General features: G+C 37.1%; 1 protein-coding gene across 1 annotated transcript in view; it reads right to left on the bottom strand.

The window, feature by feature from the left end:
• The window catches only part of akap6 (A kinase (PRKA) anchor protein 6), a 180628-nt gene that overhangs the window by 47380 nt on the left and 109266 nt on the right, over positions 1–23982 (bottom strand). Inside the window, exons 9-10 of the mRNA XM_016492093.1 lie at positions 20508–20641; positions 16735–16855 (exon numbers count right to left, since the gene is read on the bottom strand). Coding sequence (XP_016347579.1) covers positions 16735–16855; positions 20508–20641 — 255 coding nt within the window. The remainder of the gene's footprint in view (positions 1–16734; positions 16856–20507; positions 20642–23982) is intronic.

The following is a 23982-nucleotide window of genomic DNA, read 5'->3' as shown; positions in this document are numbered from 1 at the left end:
ATATATATATATATATATATATATATATACACACAGTATATATAAATCATAATAAACATGGTATTAACACTCAACTTTCTGGAAAAAAAAACTTAATTATATAACTGGATAAGTACTAAGTACCATGATGCTACCATATTTATATACATATTTTGAAATATACCGTGGTACTTCATGCTTCATGTTACTTCCTCATATACCATGACAGTACCATGGTACCATGTAAAAAAAAACATGGTATGCACCATAGTACTTTTTGGTACTTGTATGTATGTAATGGTAATATATTGTGAGTTTTTTTCCCCTAACATACACCATGGTAGCTTGTAAATAGCATGGTACATTAATAAAATAATCATTCAGTAACATTTACCATCTTATTACAATCACTATACCACAGTGGATTTCTGTAAGGGAAATGCATTTTTATTAAACTATAACCTCTGACCTCAGATCTATGCATAACTAATATTTATGAATGCACTGCAATAATAATAATAATAATAATGAATATTCTACAGTGAGCTCATTTCTCTTTTTCATAATGATTAAATGAATTCACTGTACACAGACAATCAGAAGCAGAACTCATTATCTGAGCCATATCATTTGAATCACATTGAGCACAAGGACGAGAGAAAGACAGAAAATGAGGAGATTGGCTTTGTTAATTAATCTCAGAACTAATTCCCAGCTGTGAATTTCACCCCGGCACACATGCTTGTAAATGATACGGCATATTTGTATTAGTGAATAATGCATGGGGTACAACAGGACTCCATCCGAACTGCTGACAACAAAATATTCATCTCCTCGCACCGTCTCAAGGGTCTGATCCCTCTCTCTCCACAACAGCCCAGCCCAAAACTAATGCGCAATTTATTTAGGGAAACACTAACAAATGTGGCTATTTTCTGAGGGAAATTGACAAAGCACAATTTGAATATATTTTGAACACTTCTCCTCATCTATATACAGGAAACAAACTCAAGCAGGACCGTGTTTGAGAGTGTTTGTGAGTAAATGTGAGCGCATGAAAGTGTGCGTGTGTTTAATTTTCATAAATTCCTCTGTTCTTAATGGGCTCTGGATGCTGTAGTGCCATCTAGTGGTGTGAGCATCTAAATGCATTGAGTTATTTGGGGGATTTGGGGCTTGTGTTCAGCCCAGAGTCGATTAAAAAAGCCTCTTCTCTATCAGAGCAGCACATCTTTGAGAATCAAACATATATTTGACCAGCTGGTTGACTTCAAGCCTGCCACTTCTCATACAAACGCTGGCAATAACACAGCTCCAGCTCCTAATTTCACATTTTTTTGTGTTCATAAATTGCAAAAGACAGACAGGACAGACCTAAATAGATGTGGTTTACTGTCTGCATAAAATATATTGCCAAAATCAGACAGATCAGGTGAGGTTTATATACATAAAGCATGTTAAAGCAACACAATCTAACTAAATTCCTCGATAAACACTAAAAAGTAGTTGTTATAAAGCAAAAAAATGCTTCCATATATACTAATTTAAAGTCTAAATGTTAACTATGTGGTGTGCGCAAATGTCTAAATAATGAAGTTTTCGAGGCAGGCAAATAAAGCAGGTGTGTGTGTGGCCGTGTTGAATGAGTGTGTATCAATGGGGTGTCCTGCATTAGTGCTGTAATTAGTCCGCGTCCTGCAGAAAGAGCCATGGGCCCCAGCCGGCACCACCATAACAACTAACACACACGGAGACAACAAACCTGCTCACAAAACACCACACGCTCTCCCATAATTCCCTTCAAGCATGCCACATGAGGAAGCATCTGAGAAGAGACATTGAGAAACGCCGTAGGGGGATACAACTAGCCCACATCACATGCCAGCCAGTCACAAAACACAAAAAAACTGAATATTCATGGATATGTAATCCATCTGAGAGGAGTTTAAAGACGCAAGCTAGGAACAATGAACAGAGATCCACACTGAGCTCTTCCCTGACCTGAGTTAAAGAAACAGTTCAGACAGAATTCTACATTTGTGTATTCACTGATGAGTCACTCAATACATATATATATGAGGGTTTTTTAAATGCAGTCCATTTGAGATGCTTTTATTCCAAGGGTTTTGAAGCCATTTGATAGCTTTTAATTTACAAAAAATCTTTGACTCTGTGATATTTCTCAATGGGAAATGATAAACAAAAAAAAATGGGAAACAAAAATCTTCTGTGTAAAAAATAGACTAGGAAAGAGACATGAGTGAAGATGTGGGTGCGAAAAATTAGACATTCCAAGCCTAGTCCAGTGGAATAATTCATGGATTATTGTTCATTAAATTGGGTGACCAGACTGCAGCACTGCAGTGTCAAAAACTCACTACAAAGCACTTGGTAAATTCTTGTGATATCAATGTCTTATTAAAAAATAACAAGTGTTACAATATTTACAAATAGATAAAAATAGAGCATAATGGAAAATTTACATCCCGGTCTGTCAAAGTGATGGATGAAGATTATTTACTGCACAACCTCTGCTGCCCACCAGGCCACGTCTCCAACAACTCACCAGGTTTAAACACGGGGAAGCCTGCTTGAATTTGAGAGCAAGAGTTTTAGTCATTTCAGCCAAGATTTTTAAAGAATAATAGATCACCGGCCACTCCATTAACTGGTATCTTTCACTCATTTCACATATCAGAGAAAAACACAAATACATTACAGCCTATATCTGAGGGGCCGAGAAACGTGAGACCTTGTAAAGGGTGAGAGCCACAGGACTGGCACATTATTTATTACACAACCCTGGTAAAGTCACGCTGGAGAAACCGACTCCTTCAGAAAACTTCCTATAGTGTCTGTCCTCCTCTCTCATTCTCTTTTTCCCTGTCTGTTCCCTGTCTATATCGCCCTCACTCGCTGTCTCTCTGATGTGCCTCTTCAGCTGTTCTTACACCTCCTGTCATCCCTCCGTTTCTCCCTCTTTCTTTCTCCAGGTGTCTCTTCCTTCTCCTCTATCCCTCTTTTCAATTATTCATGGGGTGTGAGGACTGTATGGCTGTCTCTCCTGACAAACCGCATTTCCCTTTTCACAGGCGTCTTGCGGCTCCGCATCGCGTCGTCATGTTGCGCATTAATCTGGTCAGAATGAGTCGTTCTAATACATATGGAGAAGTGAGCGGCGGGCTTTGTTCTAGTCTAATGTTGATTGTCAGAGAGGGAGGGGTGGTCAGGCGGACTTTGGATTGTGACAGCCAGCACTGATCTCCCAACAGTTCTTTGACCAGGGGCAGAGCTCGATCTCAGAGTCCGCATCCAACAACTAGCAGGCTTGTTGCGTCTCTCCCCTGTGGAATGTCTCTCGCTTTTTTAATGCTCGTTCACATCGTGAGCAGCCATCTGGTACATAGACACACGCACACATGGGGAGAGAGAGAAAGAAAAAGAAAGAAAGAAAGAAAGAAAGAAAGAAAGAAAGAAAGAAAGAAAGAAAATGGAAATAAGGTAAAAAAGATAAGAGGAAGGAAGGAAGGAAGGAAAAAGAAGGAATAAATATCAAGGAAGGAAAAATTATGTGACAAAAGCAAGAAAAATAACGAGGAAGGAAAAGAAAAAAGAATAAGGAAATGGAAAAAATGGAAAAGGACAACGAAAGAAAGAATAATGAATTAAGGAAGGATGGATGGAAGAAAATAAGGAATGTAGCATAAAGAGAAAGAAGAGGAAGGAAGAGAAAATAGCAAAGATAACATATATAAAAATAAAAAGGAAGGAAGGAAGGAAGGAAGGAAGCAAGGAAATATAGAAATGAAGGGAAAAGGATAAAAATAAAAAATACGAGGAAGGAAGGAAGGAAGAGAAAATAGGACAAAAAGAAAGAATAAAAGGGATGAAGGAAGGATGGAATGATAGAAATGGAACATTTGATGAAAAATTAGAATTTGCAAAGAAAGAAGGAAAATGGATGAAGCAAGAGAAACAAGGAAGGAAATGAAAACAAAGGAATAAGGATGAAAGGAAACAAGGAAAGAAAGAGGGAAGGAAGGAAAAAAAGGACAAAATGAAAGATTAATATGAAGGAAGGAAGGAAGGAAGGAAGGAAGGGGAAAACAGGATGAAGAAAGAATAAGAAGGAAGTAAGGAAGGGAAAATAGTAAGCAGTAGGAAATAAAACAAAAGAAAGGAAAGTAAAGAAGGAAAAATAAGAGAAAGAAAAAAGAAAGAAAGGTTGTAGAGTGTGAAAGATGGAAGGGCAGAGAGGGAGAAAAAGAAAGAGAGAGAGAGCTTCAACACTAGGCCCTTTGTGTTGAGATCCTGGCACCAACACACACACACACACACACACACACACACACACTCAGGCTCTGGCTGGGTGTGAGAGCAATGGATATTGGATGAGAAGGTGAGAGGAGATCAGTGTGAGCTAGTGAAGCGTGTGCTGGGTCAGCCATCTCTGAGTTATCAATACACTGATAACTAAACATCAATGACACCACTCATCTCCAGCTAAACTCCTGCTCAAATATAATAGCTGTCTGCCAACATCTCAAGCTTTGTCTCTCACACTCTTTCCCAGCCTGAGCACTTTCTCTCTCTCTTTCTCAGGCCTGTGATGTTTTCCCCTCAATAAACAGTCACTTTTTCGCCTGCCAAAACTGTGCAACTACCCTTCAAAAGTTTGGATTAATTATTCTGTTGTGCTCACAAAGGCTGCATTTAATTTACAAAAAAGTACAGTAAAACAGTAATATTGTTAAATATTACAATTTAAAATAACTTTTTTTATTTTAATATATTTTATAATTTATTCCTGTGATGCAAAGCTGAATTTTCAGCATCATTACTCCAGTCTTCAGTGTCACATGATCCTTCAGAAATCATTCTAATATGCTGATTTGCTGCTCAAGAAACGTTTATTTGTATCAATATTGAAAACAGTTGTGCTGCTTCATATTTTGCATTTTTTTTATAAATAGAAAGTTCAAAAGAACAGCATTTATTTGGAATATAAATCTTTTGTAACATTATAAATGTATTTAGTCACATTTGATCAATTTTATGCATCCTTGCTCAACACAAGTATTCATTTCTTTTAAAAAATAAAATCTTACTGAGCCCAATCTTTTGTATATTCATGCACTCTGCAACAGTGTTTTCAAAACAGGTGACACTGAAATCTATATATGAATCTATTCAGAAGCTTTTCAGATAGAGTCGCTATCAGAGAGAGAGGAAGAGGAGGGGGATTTATTTACCCAATAGAAAACATACCAGCCAACAACAGAAGCCAGAGCACAGCTGAAATGCAAAGAGTACAAGAAAAACAAGCACAATGCAATCAAATTTAGCAAATGTCCATTAGTGATTACCTACATTAGCACATACTTACTGAGGCTACTGCGTGTGTATACAGTGCTGTGTGAAAATGCTGTATATGTACGTCTGTGGGTAATGACGCATGCAGGTGCGCCCAACAGTATCGCCACCATATTCAGCACATACCGTCAATGTTGAGGTCTTTGGAAATAGTCATAACAGGGGGAAATGGTTATTTCTTTGGTGTCCCAAAACCTAAGCAAGCTGCCTACCTATACAGCATTTTTAAGAAACCATAAGTGCACTGCAAACATGAACACCTCCAAAAAAGCATATTTGACTTCTTACATTTTAAGATTAAAGTATCACATTAGAAACATGCTAATGTAAAACTCTATTGGAACTAAGTACAAAATTGTCAATTTCCCAATGCAGTTCATGGTAATAAATGGTTAAAACATTTTAGCATTTGATTCAGTGCTGTTATTGTTAAATGTAGTTTGAGTGACAAATGGAGCTCAAACGTAGTTCAGGCAGACCAACATCAGCTGACGCTAAGCTGATTGTAACTCCTCCCACTACAATTAAATGAGATTTCTGTCAGGACCACTATCGTCAATATAACTTACGATTAGAATACATGTTAGGTTGGGGGAATGGTTCTGTTCTGGGCAAACACTCCCTACTCATCCACGCAGCCTAGCATGGATAGGCGCAGGGAGAGCAGAATACCCCCCCCCCCCCCCCAGGGTAACAGAACAGAACCAACATCAATGATAAATGTAGCAGATACCATTAATGTAATACGTGATTATTTTAACAACATGATTCAGTGGTCTGACTCAATGATATATTCACTGCTAAGTCCTGACTGGATGAGAGGAGGAGCTGGGGATGGAGGTGGGTGATTAGTTCCTGAGTGAAGCGATAGCTGCTGAATAATGACTGAAGGGACCTTATGAAGGGAATTATGATTGGTGTCGTCATCCTATAGGTAGATGTGGATCAGCTGAGTGTCAGCTGATGCGAGCTTGACTAACATGGCCTGCCAGAACTATCGCTACGCTCCATATATAAGTTCATCCGTACTCACACTTGCCTTAGTCTGACGCACAGACATGCACTTACCCTCCTCCATCCCCAACTCCTCCTTATACAGGCACATGATCACTTAGCGTCTTGTCCACGGAAATTATCTATCAGCTAATCGTTGCTTAATCTTGTCCAGTCTCATTTACAGACCTGTATCACTTCTGCATGGAATTTTATAAAATTCTTTAAAACAGATATAAATATCTGCTGCATATAAAAAATTCTGGTAATTGCAATAAGGCTTCGGGGGTTTCAAACCTCAGTGAGGTTTGCCTGTGGACAGCTCAGAATCTGAACCCTTCAGAGTAAAGCCTGCCGCCAAAATAATGTTCAGGACCTCTACAATAATCTTAAGCAAACAGAGTGACCCTAACTGAACTAAAACAAATAATAAACCATTATCAGTAGTAGAAATAAAGCTGAAATAAAATAAAATATTACAAAATCTCATCTGTAGCAACTAAGTTTAAACTGAAGCACTAAAATTACTAAAATTTAAATAAAAAATCAATATAGAAATGTTTAAAAAATTAAATAAGCACATAACAAAATTACAAAAATTTAATTGAAAACTGAAAACATAAAAATAAAAGAAAACTCAAAATATTAACAAATACCATTAATAAAAATCAATACCATTGATTTAAGCCCCCGAGAACTCTGGAGTGTGTGTGAGAGAGAAAATTAAAGACAGAGAGAGACAAAGGAGAAAGTGGGAAAGCGAGAGAGGGAGGGACGAGGGAGAGACACACAGGAGAAGGCACTGTGATGCTGTGATTCCTATTAAATACCACCTGCTCCGGCTCTATAAAGCAGCAATGTGTCACACTCACACACCGCCTCTGTCGCTCCACACACACACACACACACACACACAGATACCTGCTCTACTGCCTTCACACTCCTGACACAGAGCAACACATCAACAAGCATCCCTGCACTTTATCACAAAGCAACAACATAAATCGAGTAGAATTCCTGACCTTCCCAACAACAGAAACCCACCTGCGTTTGGGTGAATCTCACAAAACCTGTTAAGAACATGTTTGGATCAGAAGGGAATAAGAAAAAAAATGAATGTAATAAAAAATTATATTGCTTAATTGTCATTAAAATTCAAAATAGGCTTCATTTTCTATATGCAAAAAACTTGACATAAATAAAAAATATTTTTTTTATATATATTTTTGAATATATCTATTTTTATGGTCATTTTTTACAATGTAATTTGTATTTAATTAAATAAAATGGTAATATAGGCACAGCTGTATTTATTATAATATTATTTATAATAAATAAATAACATTATATTAAATAAATAATATATTATGTATATACACATGGTATTATCACGGTATTTATCCAAATATGGTCATTCCCATCATGTTGTTATCATGGTCTAAACAATAACAACATAATGCAATTCATTAACATAATAAACCTATATTATAAATGTATTTTATGAAAATACATGCAAATAAATAAATAACATTTAATTTATTACATAAATTTGAGCCATTAAAACACACATGATCAGTTGAAGAGTTGATAATCTTTAGAGCAAATTAAGTTGAATTTTACATGCTCTGACAGATCCTACAGCTTTGAACAAACGGTTCACGTGAAAAAAAAAAAAACCTTTAAGGCTGCATCTGGGAAAAGCAAGATGATTAGATCTTTTGATTTCACATGCATAAAGACAGATAACAATGCCTCGTAAACCTCAGCACTCAAAGGTACAGCTTGAACAAACAAACCAGTAAGAAAGGAGTACATCTGCAGGGCAGCAGCAGCACAAGAGAACATGGAAGGTTTGGCTGAGCCGAGCTTTGATCAGCAAGTGCATTAGAGCGTGTTAGATTAGACCAAGATCTATTCAGCATGTCAGTGTGCGCTAAAGGTGCTGTATACACACACACTGACGCTTCCAGCGCATAAGCGGTTAACAAGCTAATGTCTGACTGACATGCAGCAAACAAAAAATGAGAAACTACAGGTTAATTGGTTGAAAGTGCTAAAAACACATCAATGGTTGTTTTACGAAAGGGAACAGACAACATGGAGGCTATTCTGGTGAAACTATGATTTCTTGTGACATTCGGCGATCTCTGAGATAAATGGTCAGTAGTTACATCTCAAAGGTTATGTATAGACACGACTACTACTGTACTGCTTACTGCATAATGAGCAAGATAAATATATGACGTACTACTACTACTATGTATGCACTATGTAGCAAAAAAAAAAGAATTCGAACATCAGATTGCCATCAATTCATACAAAGGTTGGCAGTGTTCACAATGAAATTAGCATTCTGCAAAACTGTGCTATAAACACCTAATAATGTACTGCATTCTTTACAAATAGATATATTTTTTTATACATATATATAATGCTACACTGTAAATGTTTTTATTATAACTGTAAAAAAGATTATTGGAGTATCTAGAAGGAAATATTATTTCAGTCTTTCTGCTTCAAAATTTCATGTTTAATTCAATGTGTTACTTGCCATTTCATTATAATTATTTTGAAATTTAGTAGCATATATGTGTGTGTGTGTGTGTGTGTGTGTGTGTGTGTGTGTGTGTGTGTGTGTGTGTGTGTGTGTGTGTGTGTGTGTGTGTGTGTGTGTGTGTGTGTGTGTGTGTGTGTGTGTGTGTGTGTGTGTGTGTGTGTGTGTGTGTGTGTGTGTGTGCATATATATATATATATATATATATATATAAAGATAATATGCAAAAACTATAATAAATCTATTTTAATATATAACTTACGATTAGCATACATTTTAGGTTGGGGGAATGGTTCTGTTCTGGGCAAACACTCCCTGCCCATCCACGCAGCCTAGCATGGATAGGAGCAGGGAGAGCAGAATACGCCCCTAGGGTAACAGAACAGAACCAACATCAATGATAAATGTAGCAGATACCATTAATGTAATACGTGATTATTTTAACAACATGATTCAGTGGTCTGACTCAATGATATATTCACTGCTAAGTCCTGACTGGATGAGAGGAGGAGCTGGGGATGGAGGTGGGTGATTAGTTCCTGAGTGAAGCGATAGCTGCTGAATAATGACTGAAGGGACCTTATGAAGGGAATTATGATTGGTGTCGTCATCCTATAGGTAGATGTGGATCAGCTGAGTGTCAGCTGATGCGAGCTTGACTAACATGGCCTGCCAGAACTATCGCTACGCTCCATATATAAGTTCATCCGTACTCACACTTGCCTTAGTCTGACACACAGACATGCACTTACCCTCCTCCATCCCCAACTCCTCCTTATACAGGCACATGATCACTTAGCGTCTTGTCCACGGAAATTATCTATCAGCTAATCGTTGCTTAATCTTGTCCAGTCTCATTTACAGACCTGTATCACTTCTGCATGGAATTTTATAAAATTCTTTAAAACAGATATAAATATCTGCTGCATATAAAAAATTCTGGTAATTGCAATAAGGCTTCGGGGGTTTCAAACCTCAGTGAGGTTTGCCTGTGGACAGCTCAGAATCTGAACCCTTCAGAGTAAAGCCTGCCGCCAAAATAATGTTCAGGACCTCTACAATAATCTTAAGCAAACAGAGTGACCCTAACTGAACTAAAACAAATAATAAACCATTATCAGTAGTAGAAATAAAGCTGAAATAAAATAAAATATTACAAAATCTCATCTGTAGCAACTAAGTTTAAACTGAAGCACTAAAATTACTAAAATTTAAATAAAAAATCAATATAGAAATGTTTAAAAAATTAAATAAGCACATAACAAAATTACAAAAATTTAATTGAAAACTGAAAACATAAAAATAAAAGAAAACTCAAAATATTAACAAATACCATTAATAAAAATCAATACCATTGATTTAAGCCCCCGAGAACTCTGGAGTGTGTGTGAGAGAGAAAATTAAAGACAGAGAGAGACAAAGGAGAAAGTGGGAAAGCGAGAGAGGGAGGGACGAGGGAGAGACACACAGGAGAAGGCACTGTGATGCTGTGATTCCTATTAAATACCACCTGCTCCGGCTCTATAAAGCAGCAATGTGTCACACTCACACACCGCCTCTGTCGCTCCACACACACACACACACACACACAGATACCTGCTCTACTGCCTTCACACTCCTGACACAGAGCAACACATCAACAAGCATCCCTGCACTTTATCACAAAGCAACAACATAAATCGAGTAGAATTCCTGACCTTCCCAACAACAGAAACCCACCTGCGTTTGGGTGAATCTCACAAAACCTGTTAAGAACATGTTTGGATCAGAAGGGAATAAGAAAAAAAATGAATGTAATAAAAAATTATATTGCTTAATTGTCATTAAAATTCAAAATAGGCTTCATTTTCTATATGCAAAAAACTTGACATAAATAAAAAATATTTTTTTTATATATATTTTTGAATATATCTATTTTTATGGTCATTTTTTACAATGTAATTTGTATTTAATTAAATAAAATGGTAATATAGGCACAGCTGTATTTATTATAATATTATTTATAATAAATAAATAACATTATATTAAATAAATAATATATTATGTATATACACATGGTATTATCACGGTATTTATCCAAATATGGTCATTCCCATCATGTTGTTATCATGGTCTAAACAATAACAACATAATGCAATTCATTAACATAATAAACCTATATTATAAATGTATTTTATGAAAATACATGCAAATAAATAAATAACATTTAATTTATTACATAAATTTGAGCCATTAAAACACACATGATCAGTTGAAGAGTTGATAATCTTTAGAGCAAATTAAGTTGAATTTTACATGCTCTGACAGATCCTACAGCTTTGAACAAACGGTTCACGTGAAAAAAAAAAAAACCTTTAAGGCTGCATCTGGGAAAAGCAAGATGATTAGATCTTTTGATTTCACATGCATAAAGACAGATAACAATGCCTCGTAAACCTCAGCACTCAAAGGTACAGCTTGAACAAACAAACCAGTAAGAAAGGAGTACATCTGCAGGGCAGCAGCAGCACAAGAGAACATGGAAGGTTTGGCTGAGCCGAGCTTTGATCAGCAAGTGCATTAGAGCGTGTTAGATTAGACCAAGATCTATTCAGCATGTCAGTGTGCGCTAAAGGTGCTGTATACACACACACTGACGCTTCCAGCGCATAAGCGGTTAACAAGCTAATGTCTGACTGACATGCAGCAAACAAAAAATGAGAAACTACAGGTTAATTGGTTGAAAGTGCTAAAAACACATCAATGGTTGTTTTACGAAAGGGAACAGACAACATGGAGGCTATTCTGGTGAAACTATGATTTCTTGTGACATTCGGCGATCTCTGAGATAAATGGTCAGTAGTTACATCTCAAAGGTTATGTATAGACACGACTACTACTGTACTGCTTACTGCATAATGAGCAAGATAAATATATGACGTACTACTACTACTATGTATGCACTATGTAGCAAAAAAAAAAGAATTCGAACATCAGATTGCCATCAATTCATACAAAGGTTGGCAGTGTTCACAATGAAATTAGCATTCTGCAAAACTGTGCTATAAACACCTAATAATGTACTGCATTCTTTACAAATAGATATATTTTTTTATACATATATATAATGCTACACTGTAAATGTTTTTATTATAACTGTAAAAAAGATTATTGGAGTATCTAGAAGGAAATATTATTTCAGTCTTTCTGCTTCAAAATTTCATGTTTAATTCAATGTGTTACTTGCCATTTCATTATAATTATTTTGAAATTTAGTAGCATATATGTGTGTGTGTGTGTGTGTGTGTGTGTGCATATATATATATATATATATATATATATAAAGATAATATGCAAAAACTATAATAAATCTATTTTAATAATATATAAATCTAAATTATAATGTAAATTAATAAATGTAGTTATTTTACATTTTATATATAACTATATAATATTTAATTTATTATGCAAATTTTCCATGAAATCCATCCACTGATAAATCATAAATTAATAAATAAATATTCATTTTTCCCCTCAGAAATTGCACATTGCATGCTAGCAATATAAAACATCTTAGTTTTCTCAGACTGAACAAATAATGAGATATCAAAGAGATTTAACTCATTTATCAGACTGAAAATCAAAAATCAAGTGAAGTGCATTGAATTATGGGATACAGTAATCTGTGCAGTGTGATCTGAGTGTATACTGCACATTTTGATACATGTACATATTTTTATGTATACAGAAACTACATAATGCACACAGCAAAAACAGTACACTACACTAAGAAAGAGCATAAAACTGGCTGATCTTTCCTCAGTTCTCTCTTACTGTAAGATATGACTAATGGCGGGGTCAGTGCGCCCGATGAGCGGGAAGATTAGTTCTGACCTTGAACACGACCTCTGCAGGTTTCGAGGGGAGGGGACGGGGGAGGAGGAAGAGGAAGAGGGGGCCGCCGGCGTGCCGTTATTTCTCTCGTCATTAGGGGTTGTTTCCAGTCTGAGGCTGGGGGGGTTATTAATTTCATTTCTTTATGATTCACAATCTGCTCTTTTGAAATATGCCATATGCTCGGAGCAATAGGAGGATGACAAGTGTCGGAATCAGTCCGGTAAAGGAAGCCTAAATGAGGCTGATTTACGGTCTCTGCCTCCAGGCGAGTCTGGCTTTCTGCCTCCCCCTCTTTTTTACGATAAACTCCCCCAGCATGTGGAAGCAGCATTCCGTCCTGGCCCCGGCCCCGTCTTCACGTGTACCCCTCTCCACATCAATCCCACATTGAGGCCTGATAACGCGTCACAGGAGAACCCCATGAAAAAAAGCTGATAACCAACATGGAGGCCCAGTACATATTTATTAGGACAGGTGTGAACGCAATCAATACGGAGGAGCAAAATCAGTTTGTTTTAATCATGAACAAACATACTGACCTAACACAATACAGGCCGCTTTATCTGGGACTGATAAAAATGCATGGACTGTAAACAGGGTGAGGTACTATCTCTGCTTTGCACTCCTTCTCTTTTCCTCTCACATTTCGCTGAAATGAACTTTTACTGAAATGTGTTAAAATGACAAAGTGAGTCTGGCTGTAGAACGTGTGACAGAGATTGAAATGGAAGACAATCTAATCGCCGGCTCGCAGTATTGTAATATTCAGACATGGTTTTGCTAAATTGGTTTAAGAGAATCAAAAGTCAAGGCTCATTTGAAATATTACTGATAAATCTATAATTTAACATTCTGCATTATATGCTTCCCATTTAAGATAAGAAAGAAAAAATTAAAATTATATATGATTTAGCAGACAATTTCTTATTTAAAGTGGCTAACAGTACATTAGGGACAGTCTCCCTGCAGCAAACTGAACAGGAAGAAGCACTCTGTCTACACTGAATGGCAAACAATGTGAACAATTTCAGCCAATCACAATATTAATGACATCTCATGACAGTCTTTTACAGTAGCAAGCAGAAAAAACAATCCGCACATGGTCAAATGCAGGGCAAAACCTCCTCAAAAAATCTTTATTATAATGCTTAATCAGAGGCTGTAAAAAAAAGTGCAAAGTGCAAAAGTGAAAAGTGCAAAACGTTTTCGAGACAAAAGCTCTTCCTCATTGCCATATTGATTAGTGCACACCTGCACCCATTATAACATCAATATTCTACGGTATTTTTTATATTTTACGGTAATAGAACATATACCACAGTTTTGAAGGGGTGGTGACATGGAACGCCGTCTTTTACAAAGAGAATGCAAATGGATTTTTGATTTGAGATCTTTATATCCCCTTGGTATGAATGGTTTGAATTGGTTTTGAATTGTTTTTTGTGATATATGTATACAAGAAACATTTATAAGATCTATGGGTGAAATTATGTATGAAACATTTTTTGCATTTTACATTAATAATGTTGTATTAAGGTATTTTTGCATTGAGGAATTTTTATCATTAAAATATATTTATAGGAATGTCTTAAGGTAAAATTGGATAAATTGTATGGTGTTTTTGGCCCTGCGTGCACATTATGATGTCCATGGTGAATATTGATGTTATAATGGGTGCAGGTGTGCACTAATCAATGTGGTACTGAGGAAGAGCTTTTGTCTCGAAAATGTTTTGCACTTTTCACTTTTGCACTTTGCACTTTTTTACGGCCTCTGATTAAGCATTATAATAAAGATTTTTTGAGGAGAAATGTCCTGCATTTGACCGTGTGCGGATTGTTTTTTCTGCTGGCTTCATGTTATTTTTGGATCTACGCACCGGACTAACTTTGTGACTTGATATTGGACATCTGGCACTGCTCCTCTTCTGTGTCTTTGTCTTTTACAGTACTCACAAAACCTGCATGATTAGCTTTCTTTTTTTGAACACAAATACAAATTTTATTTTGCTTGACACAATCTTTCTTATAATGCAGAATGCAGAATCTGTGCTTGTTCCCATATTCAGAGACTTCAGTATACAACTGTACTGCAATTTATGAATGATGCAATTCGTCTTGATGAAACCATTGGATTGAATGCTAGCATAAAACTAAGATTATTTTAAGAGCTTCAAAACTTACCTGGATCATATTTTGAATATAATTTTAAGGTGTTTGTTATTTTTGAAGCTAGGTATGCTAGGACACAGTGTAAGAGTCTTGCCCAAGAGCACAATGGTGATCAGATCATGAATTGCAATTCCTAGGGTTTGAACCTACAACCTTTGGATTACCAACCCAGATGTTTAAACACTGAGACACCACATCCTATTTGACATTTCCACCAAATGTAGGAATAGTTCACCCATAAATTAAAATTCTGTCCTCATTTACTCACCCTCATGTTGTTCACTTTCTATATGACTTACTTTCTTCTGCTGAACAGTTTTGCTCAGCATACAGTAATCTTTCTCATAAAGTGAAATGAGGCTCCAAAAAACTACCATAAGCAGCAGTGTTGGGGGTAACGCAAGTTACATAATCAGATTTTTTTTTTCAAATAACTAGTAAAGTAATGCATTACTTTTAAATTTAAAACAAAATATCTGAGTTACTTTTACAAATAAGTAACGCAAATTACTTTGCTTTCCCATTTATTCACTGACGCCTCTCCTGCCCCCGTGTTAAGATAAATTGTTTGTGACGTGCAGAGGCAGAGGTACTTCCTTCAGCCTGAGGTGAAAGGGCGTTTACAGTTGCCAAAAACATAACTTTTGGGGTTTTTGTTATTAAATAACAAATAAGCAATCCTAGCCCAGCTGACAAAAAGTAATGCAACGGTAACATAATGGGATTACTTTCCATAAAAAGTAACTAAGTAATGCAATTAGTTACTTTTTTATGGAGTAACACAATATTGTAATGCATTACGTTTAAAAGTAACTTTCCACAACACAGACAAGAAGTACATTTGTGATTCCCCATATTCAAAATTACAAAACATCAGCTCGATAAGAAATTAAATCGAATAATCAAAGATTGAAGTTATTGTCATTCAACACATTTTGATGAGAGCTTTAGCTGAGGTTTAACTTTTTTTTCTGTTTCAAAGCAATCAGAATACTTTGCAATCCTTACCTTTATGGACTACATACAACACTGAAAAAAACTGGAAACCTTTTTCACTCAGAAATTTATCACAAGGAAATGTCAAGTAGCACTGAATTAAACATGAAATTGAAATGGCATTTTCTTGTAAGTATGACTTTTTCTTATTTACAACCGCAAAATTATTTTTTAGAGTGTACATTCATGATATTTGTCATTTTTGGAGCATGAAAAAGCTCTAGTTCCTATTACGAAAAAGAGCAAAATATCTTTTTTTGTGCTGCATTGAAGAAAGACAGTCATGTGGGTCTATAATGAATTCTGAAATGAAACTATTCCTTTAATTTGTTGCCTTTTCAATATCAACTTCATGTTATGCATGTCTATCACAGATCCAATATGCTAGCACGTATATGTGACCTTGGACCACAAAACCAGTTGCTTCGGTATATTTTTAGCAATAGCCAAAAAAACATTGTATGGGTCAAAATTATAGATTTTTCTTTTATGCCAAAAATCATTAGGATATTAAGTAAAGATCATGTTCCATGAAGATATTTTGTAAATTTCCTACCGTAAATATATCAAAACTTAATTTTTGATTAGTAATATGCATTGCTAAGAACACTTCATTTGGACAGCTTTATAGGCGATTTTCTCAGTATTTAGATTTTTTTTGCACTCTCACATTCTAGATTTTCAAATAGTTGTCTCTTGGCCAAATATTGTCCTATCCTAACAAACCACACATCAATGGAAAGCAAATGGAAATTGTAGTTAGCAACTTTAAATGCACAAAAACCCATTTACCTTATACAGGTGATGCTGCTGTTCCTCTGACATCATCAGATCATGGCTGTCCGTCACTATGGATTCCATGTCCATCAGCCAATCCCAGAGCTCCTGATACTCCGCCTCAAACTCTGATAGGCTGAAGGAAAAACAGAAAAATGAGACAGGCAGAAAGAAGTTCACAGCTTCTCCAGCTAAGGTGCGGTCTGGAGAGACGGTGTACAGACATATTTTACAGAGTGAATATTTGACAAGCGGAGGTAATTACACTAGTCCGTTTTCCTCTGACATCATCAGATCATGGCTGTCCGTCACTATGGATTCCATGTCCATCAGCCAATCCCAGAGCTCCTGATACTCCGCCTCAAACTCTGATAGGCTGAAGGAAAAACAGAAAAATGAGACAGGCAGAAAGAAGTTCACAGCTTCTCCAGCTAAGGTGAGGTCTGGAGAGACGGTGTACAGACATATTTGACAAGCGGAGGTAATTACACTAGTCCGTTAGCGGGCAGTGCATAGAGGCGCAGTGCGACGTGGGTATGTGAAGTGTGAAAAGAGTCGGGGAGCACGAGGGATCTTTAACATGCGCTCTGAGTGACGGCTCGTGAGGCAGAACGTCTTAATTAAACATGACTTCACCTCCCTCTTGCTCAATGCTTCCGTCAGCTCGACGGTGAAGCACATTAAACATTTTTTAACAGCACTGGGATGATTGTATGTGCATACGTTTACACTATAGCTGCACACTCATAACTGAACATCACCACACACCCACAAACAAACATATTAGCGCCTGAGCTTTGCTTAGATTTGCGTCTCAGCAGGAGGGCCGCATGTTTAGAAACATTAGTGGAAAATTGTTTGGAATTCGCACTGCTTTTGAGCGCTTTGACAGTTATGTCAAACTAGCACCATTTTCCCCCTCTTGCTTTTTCAAGCGCTCCTGTTGTCCCTGAAGAAGAAAAACTATGAATGAGATTACACAAATAACGATCAAAAAAGGGTGCGAGAGAAAAATCAACATTTCCTTTTTATTTCAATTCAGTGCAGACACAAAAGAAACAGGAATGTGCTATCGAATGCTAGCACGTATGAAATTTCAACAAGGAGAGAGCTGCGAATTAGCATTTCCAAGCAGGCGCTGATTAAACAAAACGACATTGGGGAGTACGTGAAAATTTGAGCCGTGTTTGTATGCAAGACATTGATCAGAACAAAATGGCAAAGACAGCAAATTAGAAAGAGTCAGACGTGTGCGGCGGAAGTGTGAAGACTCCCTCAGGCACTGCGTTCTTCGACTGATATTAAAACTCAATATGCTGTTTGTGAGTTAAACAGCATCTTTCTGTATTCTTGCATACCATATTGTTTTCTGTACTCTACTTTCCCCTCACTAACATAAATCTAAATGCTTGTAAAACAAGCTCTCGGGGCATCCAAACAACATTAACAGCGAATAACGAAAAACAAGTAGGAGAAAAAAAAATGTAAGATCCATTTAGCAAACGTGCATCATGGGATATTGTTCTGTCAGCATCATTTTCTCCTGCTCGCTTTGGTTTGTGAGCAGACCAATTGTACATGCTTTTATATAATTCACGGATATATCAAAAAGTCAATTCACAATGTCATTTGTACGTTGTTTTTCCACAGTAATAATGATAATAATAATATTTTAATAATTCCCCTGAATAACAATGACAAGTAACAAATCATAGTTGATGGCTGAAATGCAAACTAAAGGCTACTTGGTTTTAAAAAAAGTTCATTATTAATTTCTGTTAAAATTCTATTTCAAACTAAAAATATGTCAACACAGAAAAAAAAAACCCATCAAGGCACTTTATGTTCTGTTTAAACAAAAAATAATTTCTTATTCCTTTCTATGCTTTTTGAAACTTGAAAGGTTTTGTGAGATTCATCCACCTGTTCATCAGATCTCGCACATGGAGCGGTTTTGTCGACAAGCATTAGCCGTTAGCCACTTGAAACGGGCCCCTCCGGGTCACTCCTGTGAGACAGAAATGGATGCCTCTCCGTCTTTCTTTCTTTTCAAATCCGTTTAACGTCAACGTGCCCCCCTACTCAGCACAGCGCCACCTTTCTAAGAGGGGGGGAGGTGGTCTAAGTCATCACCGTTCACCCCGAGCCTCACCGGGAAAGGTTGGCCGGCTGTATTGACACCCCTCACATCTCATACAAAGTGACAGTTTTATAGAAAGAGCTCTTTAATTTATGGTGCTAATCCCTGGCGCCTAATGTGGGGACTTAACATCTTTTCACTGCTGTCTGTTGTGTTCCCCTCGTCTCTTCTCTCCTGGAGAGGGCTTTTGATTCCTGAATGGCAGGCGTCCCGTTTCTATCAGGTGTGAGGGGATGCTGGGAGCCGCGGCGGTGGGCGTCAGCCCTTGATGAGGCCGGCGAGCTGGAGAGAGGCACCGGAGGCCATCGAATTCGACAGCGCCTCCCTTAAGACATGTTTCCATGCAAAGGTAAGGGCCAAAGAGTCAAAACAATGAATCCTTGAGCAGGCAGTGCACCATTAAAATTCAAAGGATCATTATGAGTTTTTTTTTACTGCAAAATAAATCATTACGACGAGAAGCTTAAAAGGATTAAAACGAGGTTTGATTCAAAGCCAAGCCGAGGAGTCCGATCCAGGCTCTATGGTTAACATTCAGGACTTCACTGGACCAGGAGAGAGAGAGGGGGAGGATAGAGAACTAATGGACCACCAAATAAAAGGATTAGTTATTTTAGGAAAGAAAAAAACATAATTCAAGTCTGTAACCACATGAGGAACCATTAAGTAGCATTAGAGAAAGGTTACTTCAAGTCCTTAAAATAAACCTAATCAACAGTATTGATCAAACAGCAAGACATTTGTGAAAACAAAAGAACCAAGGCACAAAATATAAAATATACTCCAGGAAATTATTGGCTTTCTAAGTCAGCATCATAATTCTCATGGAAGCCCTTAAGTGAAGGATTTGAAAGGCTCTACACAACAACTCCACGTATCATACAAATCAGGCATTTCAAACAAAGCGCATGGAAATAGTATTAATCGATAAAATTACTGATGAAAATATCATTAAAAAATTGCAAATTGCTTCATTAAGTAAAACTTACCATTGACGAAAATAAAAACACCGCAGGACATAAACAAATGCACTAATAATGACTTTTGAAGAGAAAAAAAAAAGTACAAAATTTGTAATTCACATTGTGAATAAAGTTTTGCCATACAAACTCAAGAAACGTAATAAAATATCCTAAAAATTCTCAAATAATTTAATATCTGATAAATGCTTTTCATTTAAAAAAATACATATATTTTAAAAATAATATATTAAGTTAATAATGATATTTATTAAATTTGATCCGGTACAATTTGACAAGTGTCTTATTGTCAACAAAAATTATATTTTTGTTCATTAAAATTATAATCAGTGAGAAAAAATGGACTAAAAAGAATGACATGATGAAATATTGACTAAATTTGAAGGACATTTTCATCTAAATACTAAAGCATTAGACTACATTTTTACCTGCTCCCAAATGATTTCAATACAATAATGAATGACACGCTAGTATTAATATGCATTTTATTGATTCTTTTCAGTATTTAATGTATTTATAATCAACGTTTCTTTCGCTTTGTCCACTTGGATTAATCTTTTCACTGAGCTAGTCACGGTGCATTCTGGGATTGCATTCTCCATAAAGGATGGATGTGACCAAAATGGGTTTCCAACTTAAGCTTAATTAAGTCACATTTCTCATCGTACCTGTTAGACTTGGACATCAGGGTGAAGTCAACGCTTCTGCTGTTGGAGCAGTACTGTTGACTTTTAAGTTTCACTCTCATCTGATCCAGGACATCTTTCTGGGCCTCTCGATGGCTCTGCTGGACCTCCACCTGCTGACACCAAAACAAACAGAGAGAAAGAATCAGCATAGATATGATTTCAGCAACCTCAATTACCACAGTGTCATTGATCCAACTTCAAGAACTAGGCTATTAAAAAACAATAAGCTATAAGAACTTGCAAAACTATTAAACTAATTCAGACTTCTAGCATTTAGCTGAATCAATACAGCAGCAATAAAGAGCGACACTTGAAACTGGCGTCGTTCCATTTCAGAAAGGAGTGTGTTGGTTTTCAGCAGTGATTAGGAAGCACTTGAACATGCTTTTCAAATCAGATGGAAAAAATATGTATTTCTCCTCGGTGCTTGAGAAAATTGGCTACATTGGCTTGACGGAGATCAGTTATTGTGCAAAATATGAGGCGATGAATGAGCAAGCCAATAACATCTCCAACAGACGGCTTTGATTTTTTGCTCATTTCTCAACACTTTATGAAGCGCGCCGGCTTCGCATTCTCCACCGAGCGCCCGGCGCCTGCTCGGCAGATGCCTCTAGAAAGGTCAGACGATTCCATGAATGTAAACTGCGTCTCAATCAAAGCTACCCTTGATAATAAACAAGAAAATCAACAGAAAGATGTGTCGCTTTTTCATTCCATTTATTGGGCGGGCATCAAACGCTGGGGCTCGGGCGCTTTGCTCATTTGGGAGGAATGAAATGAACCTAACTAGGAGCTCTAGAAAATTAGCGGCGCGAGCGCACAGAATTCTCCTCTCCCTCCTCGGAGGAATTTGCTTTCATTTGCCTTCATTTTTGATTCACTCGGCTTGCTCGCCGACGCCATGTCAGGATCCTAATTACTCAATCCCACCGGAGCGGCTTACACACACAATAATAACCGATGCCCACCTCTGACAAAAGCAATTTCTCCGAGCCACCTTGAGCCTAAGGACGGCTAGGCCCAGCACGCCACTTCGGACTCGAGCCGAGGACATTGTCATGATGGAGATTCTCCTCTCTTGTGGCTTGCGTGGCTGGTTGTGGGTAAGATGCATTTGCATTGATCTCGCAAAACCGAGCAGAATTACCCATCTATATTAAAAACGCAGAGCTGAAATGTATTAGAAATCTATAAAGGCATACGCGTCTGAGCTGCTGCAAGATGCGGCTCCCATGGGTGAATACGAAAAACATCAATATCAAGCACATAACCCTACATTCATCAGTACTTGAAGGAGAAATCAGGCTATTGATGAGCGTTTGTCTCCTCGTTCCATAATGTACGCAGAGCCCGTTCCCACAATGCAATCACTGTCTGAGATAAAGGCTAAGCTTTCATAATCTCAAGGCAGACAATGTCAACCAAAGAAAAACACATGTAAGCCCCTGACTTAAAAGCAAAGCATTGCTTAATTAATTTTTCTATGGGCTGGAGTGCCACACGTCGCCCACTGCGCTAACAGCCACTCTCGGCTACCCGCACGACCTCTGTACGAACACATAGCCTCCCGCCTAAGTGGTAAATAACCCCCCTGATCCTGCACACCACGGTTCGGCTGCATTTCCCGCCGCCTTCCCTCCTCCTGGCCCGTTTAAAGATATTCTTATTCAGATATGCAGACAGAAGGGATTTGCGTGTGAATCTCCCGTATACTTATTTCAAACAGAATCATTCAAAAACCTCTCACGCCATCTTTCTCTCTCTCTCTCTCACGCCATCAAAAGAGGTCTTGCTTTAAACTGCTAATATGGTAGGAATCGATACGAATTCAATCATTTGATGAATGCTTACCTCCACCCCGTGAGTGAAATCCAGACACAGATGTCAGTAAAATCTGCTGAATCGAGTCATTTTAGGCCCTTTTGTTTACATGTCTGTGCCAGTACCACATCTTCTGGGACTTTTCGACTATCAATCATGAGCTGAAAATGTGGCCATCATCACTTCCTATATAATGTCAGAGTATGTGTACGTCACATTATCAATAAATGTATACAAACTAACCAACTGGTAGCAGTTTTCAGGTAATGCAAAAAGACTATGTTGTCTTAAAGATAGGTGAGAGAGAATACTTTGTTTAAAAGAAGGCTTTTTAACCATATACTTCGTTACCACTTGACAAAAAAAAAAGAAATATAAAGTTTGAGAACCCCAGTCAACTTTCACTATCATTCAAAAGTTTGGGGTCTTTAGATTAATAGAAAGAAATTAATACTTGTTTTTTCAGCAAGGACGAATTAAATTGATCAAAAGTGACAGTAAATACATTTAAAAAGTGAAAAAGTGAAAGTGAAGTGACATGTGGCCAAGTATGGTGACCCATACTAGGAATTAGTGCTCTGCATTTATCCCATCCAAAGTGCACACACACAGCAGTGAACACACACACACCGTGAACACACACCCGGAGCAGTGGGCAGTCATTTTTTGCTGCGGCGCCCGGGGAGCAGTTCGGGGTTCGGTGCCTTGCTCAAGGGCACCTCAGTCGTGGTATTGAAGGTGGGAGAGAGCGCTGTACATTCACTCCCCCCACCTACAATCCCTGCTGGTACGAGACTCGAACCCACAACCTTTGGGTTACGAGTCCGACTCTCTAACCATTAGACCAGGACTTCCCCCATTATTATGTTACAGAAGATTTCCATTACAAATAAATGCTGTTCATCGCAACGTTCTATTCATCAATGAATCCTGAACAAAATGTATCATGGTTTCCACAAAAATATTAAGCAGCACAACTGTTTTTAACATTGATAATAATTTAGAAATCAGCAAATCAGCATATTATAATGATTTCTGGAGTAATGACTGCTGACAAATCACAGCAATAAATTAAATTTTAAAATATATTAAAATAGAAAATTGCAATAATAATCTACAATATGTGACCCTGGACCACAAAACCAGTCATAAGGGTCAATTTTTTTAAATTTAGATTTATACATAATCTGAAAGCTGAATAAATAAGCTTTCCATTGGCCGAGATACAACTATTTGAAAATCTGGAATCTGAGGGTTCAAAAAAATCTAAATACTGAGAAAATCTCCTTTAAAGTTGTCCAAATGAAGTTCTTAGCAATGCATATTACTAATCAAAAATTAAGTTTTGATATATTTACGGTAGGAAATGTACTAAATATCCTCATGGAACATGATCTTTACTTAATATCTTAATGATTTTTGGCATAAAAGAAAAATCGATATTTTTGACCCATACTATGTTTTTTTTGGCTATTGCTAAAAATCTACCCAAGCGACTTAAGACTGGTTTTGTGGTCCAGGGTCACATATGACTATTTTTACTGTATTTTTGATCAAATAAATGCAGGCTTGGTGTGCATAAGACTTTCAAAAACATTTTATAAATCTTACCAATCACAAAATTTTGAAC

Source organism: Sinocyclocheilus anshuiensis, unplaced genomic scaffold (assembly GCF_001515605.1).
Source record: "Sinocyclocheilus anshuiensis isolate Anshui unplaced genomic scaffold, SAMN03320099.WGS_v1.1 scaffold261, whole genome shotgun sequence".
Classification (NCBI taxonomy): domain Eukaryota; kingdom Metazoa; phylum Chordata; class Actinopteri; order Cypriniformes; family Cyprinidae; genus Sinocyclocheilus; species Sinocyclocheilus anshuiensis.
The sequence above is the reverse complement of the archived record's forward strand: the minus strand, read 5'-3'. Positions and strand labels throughout refer to the sequence as shown.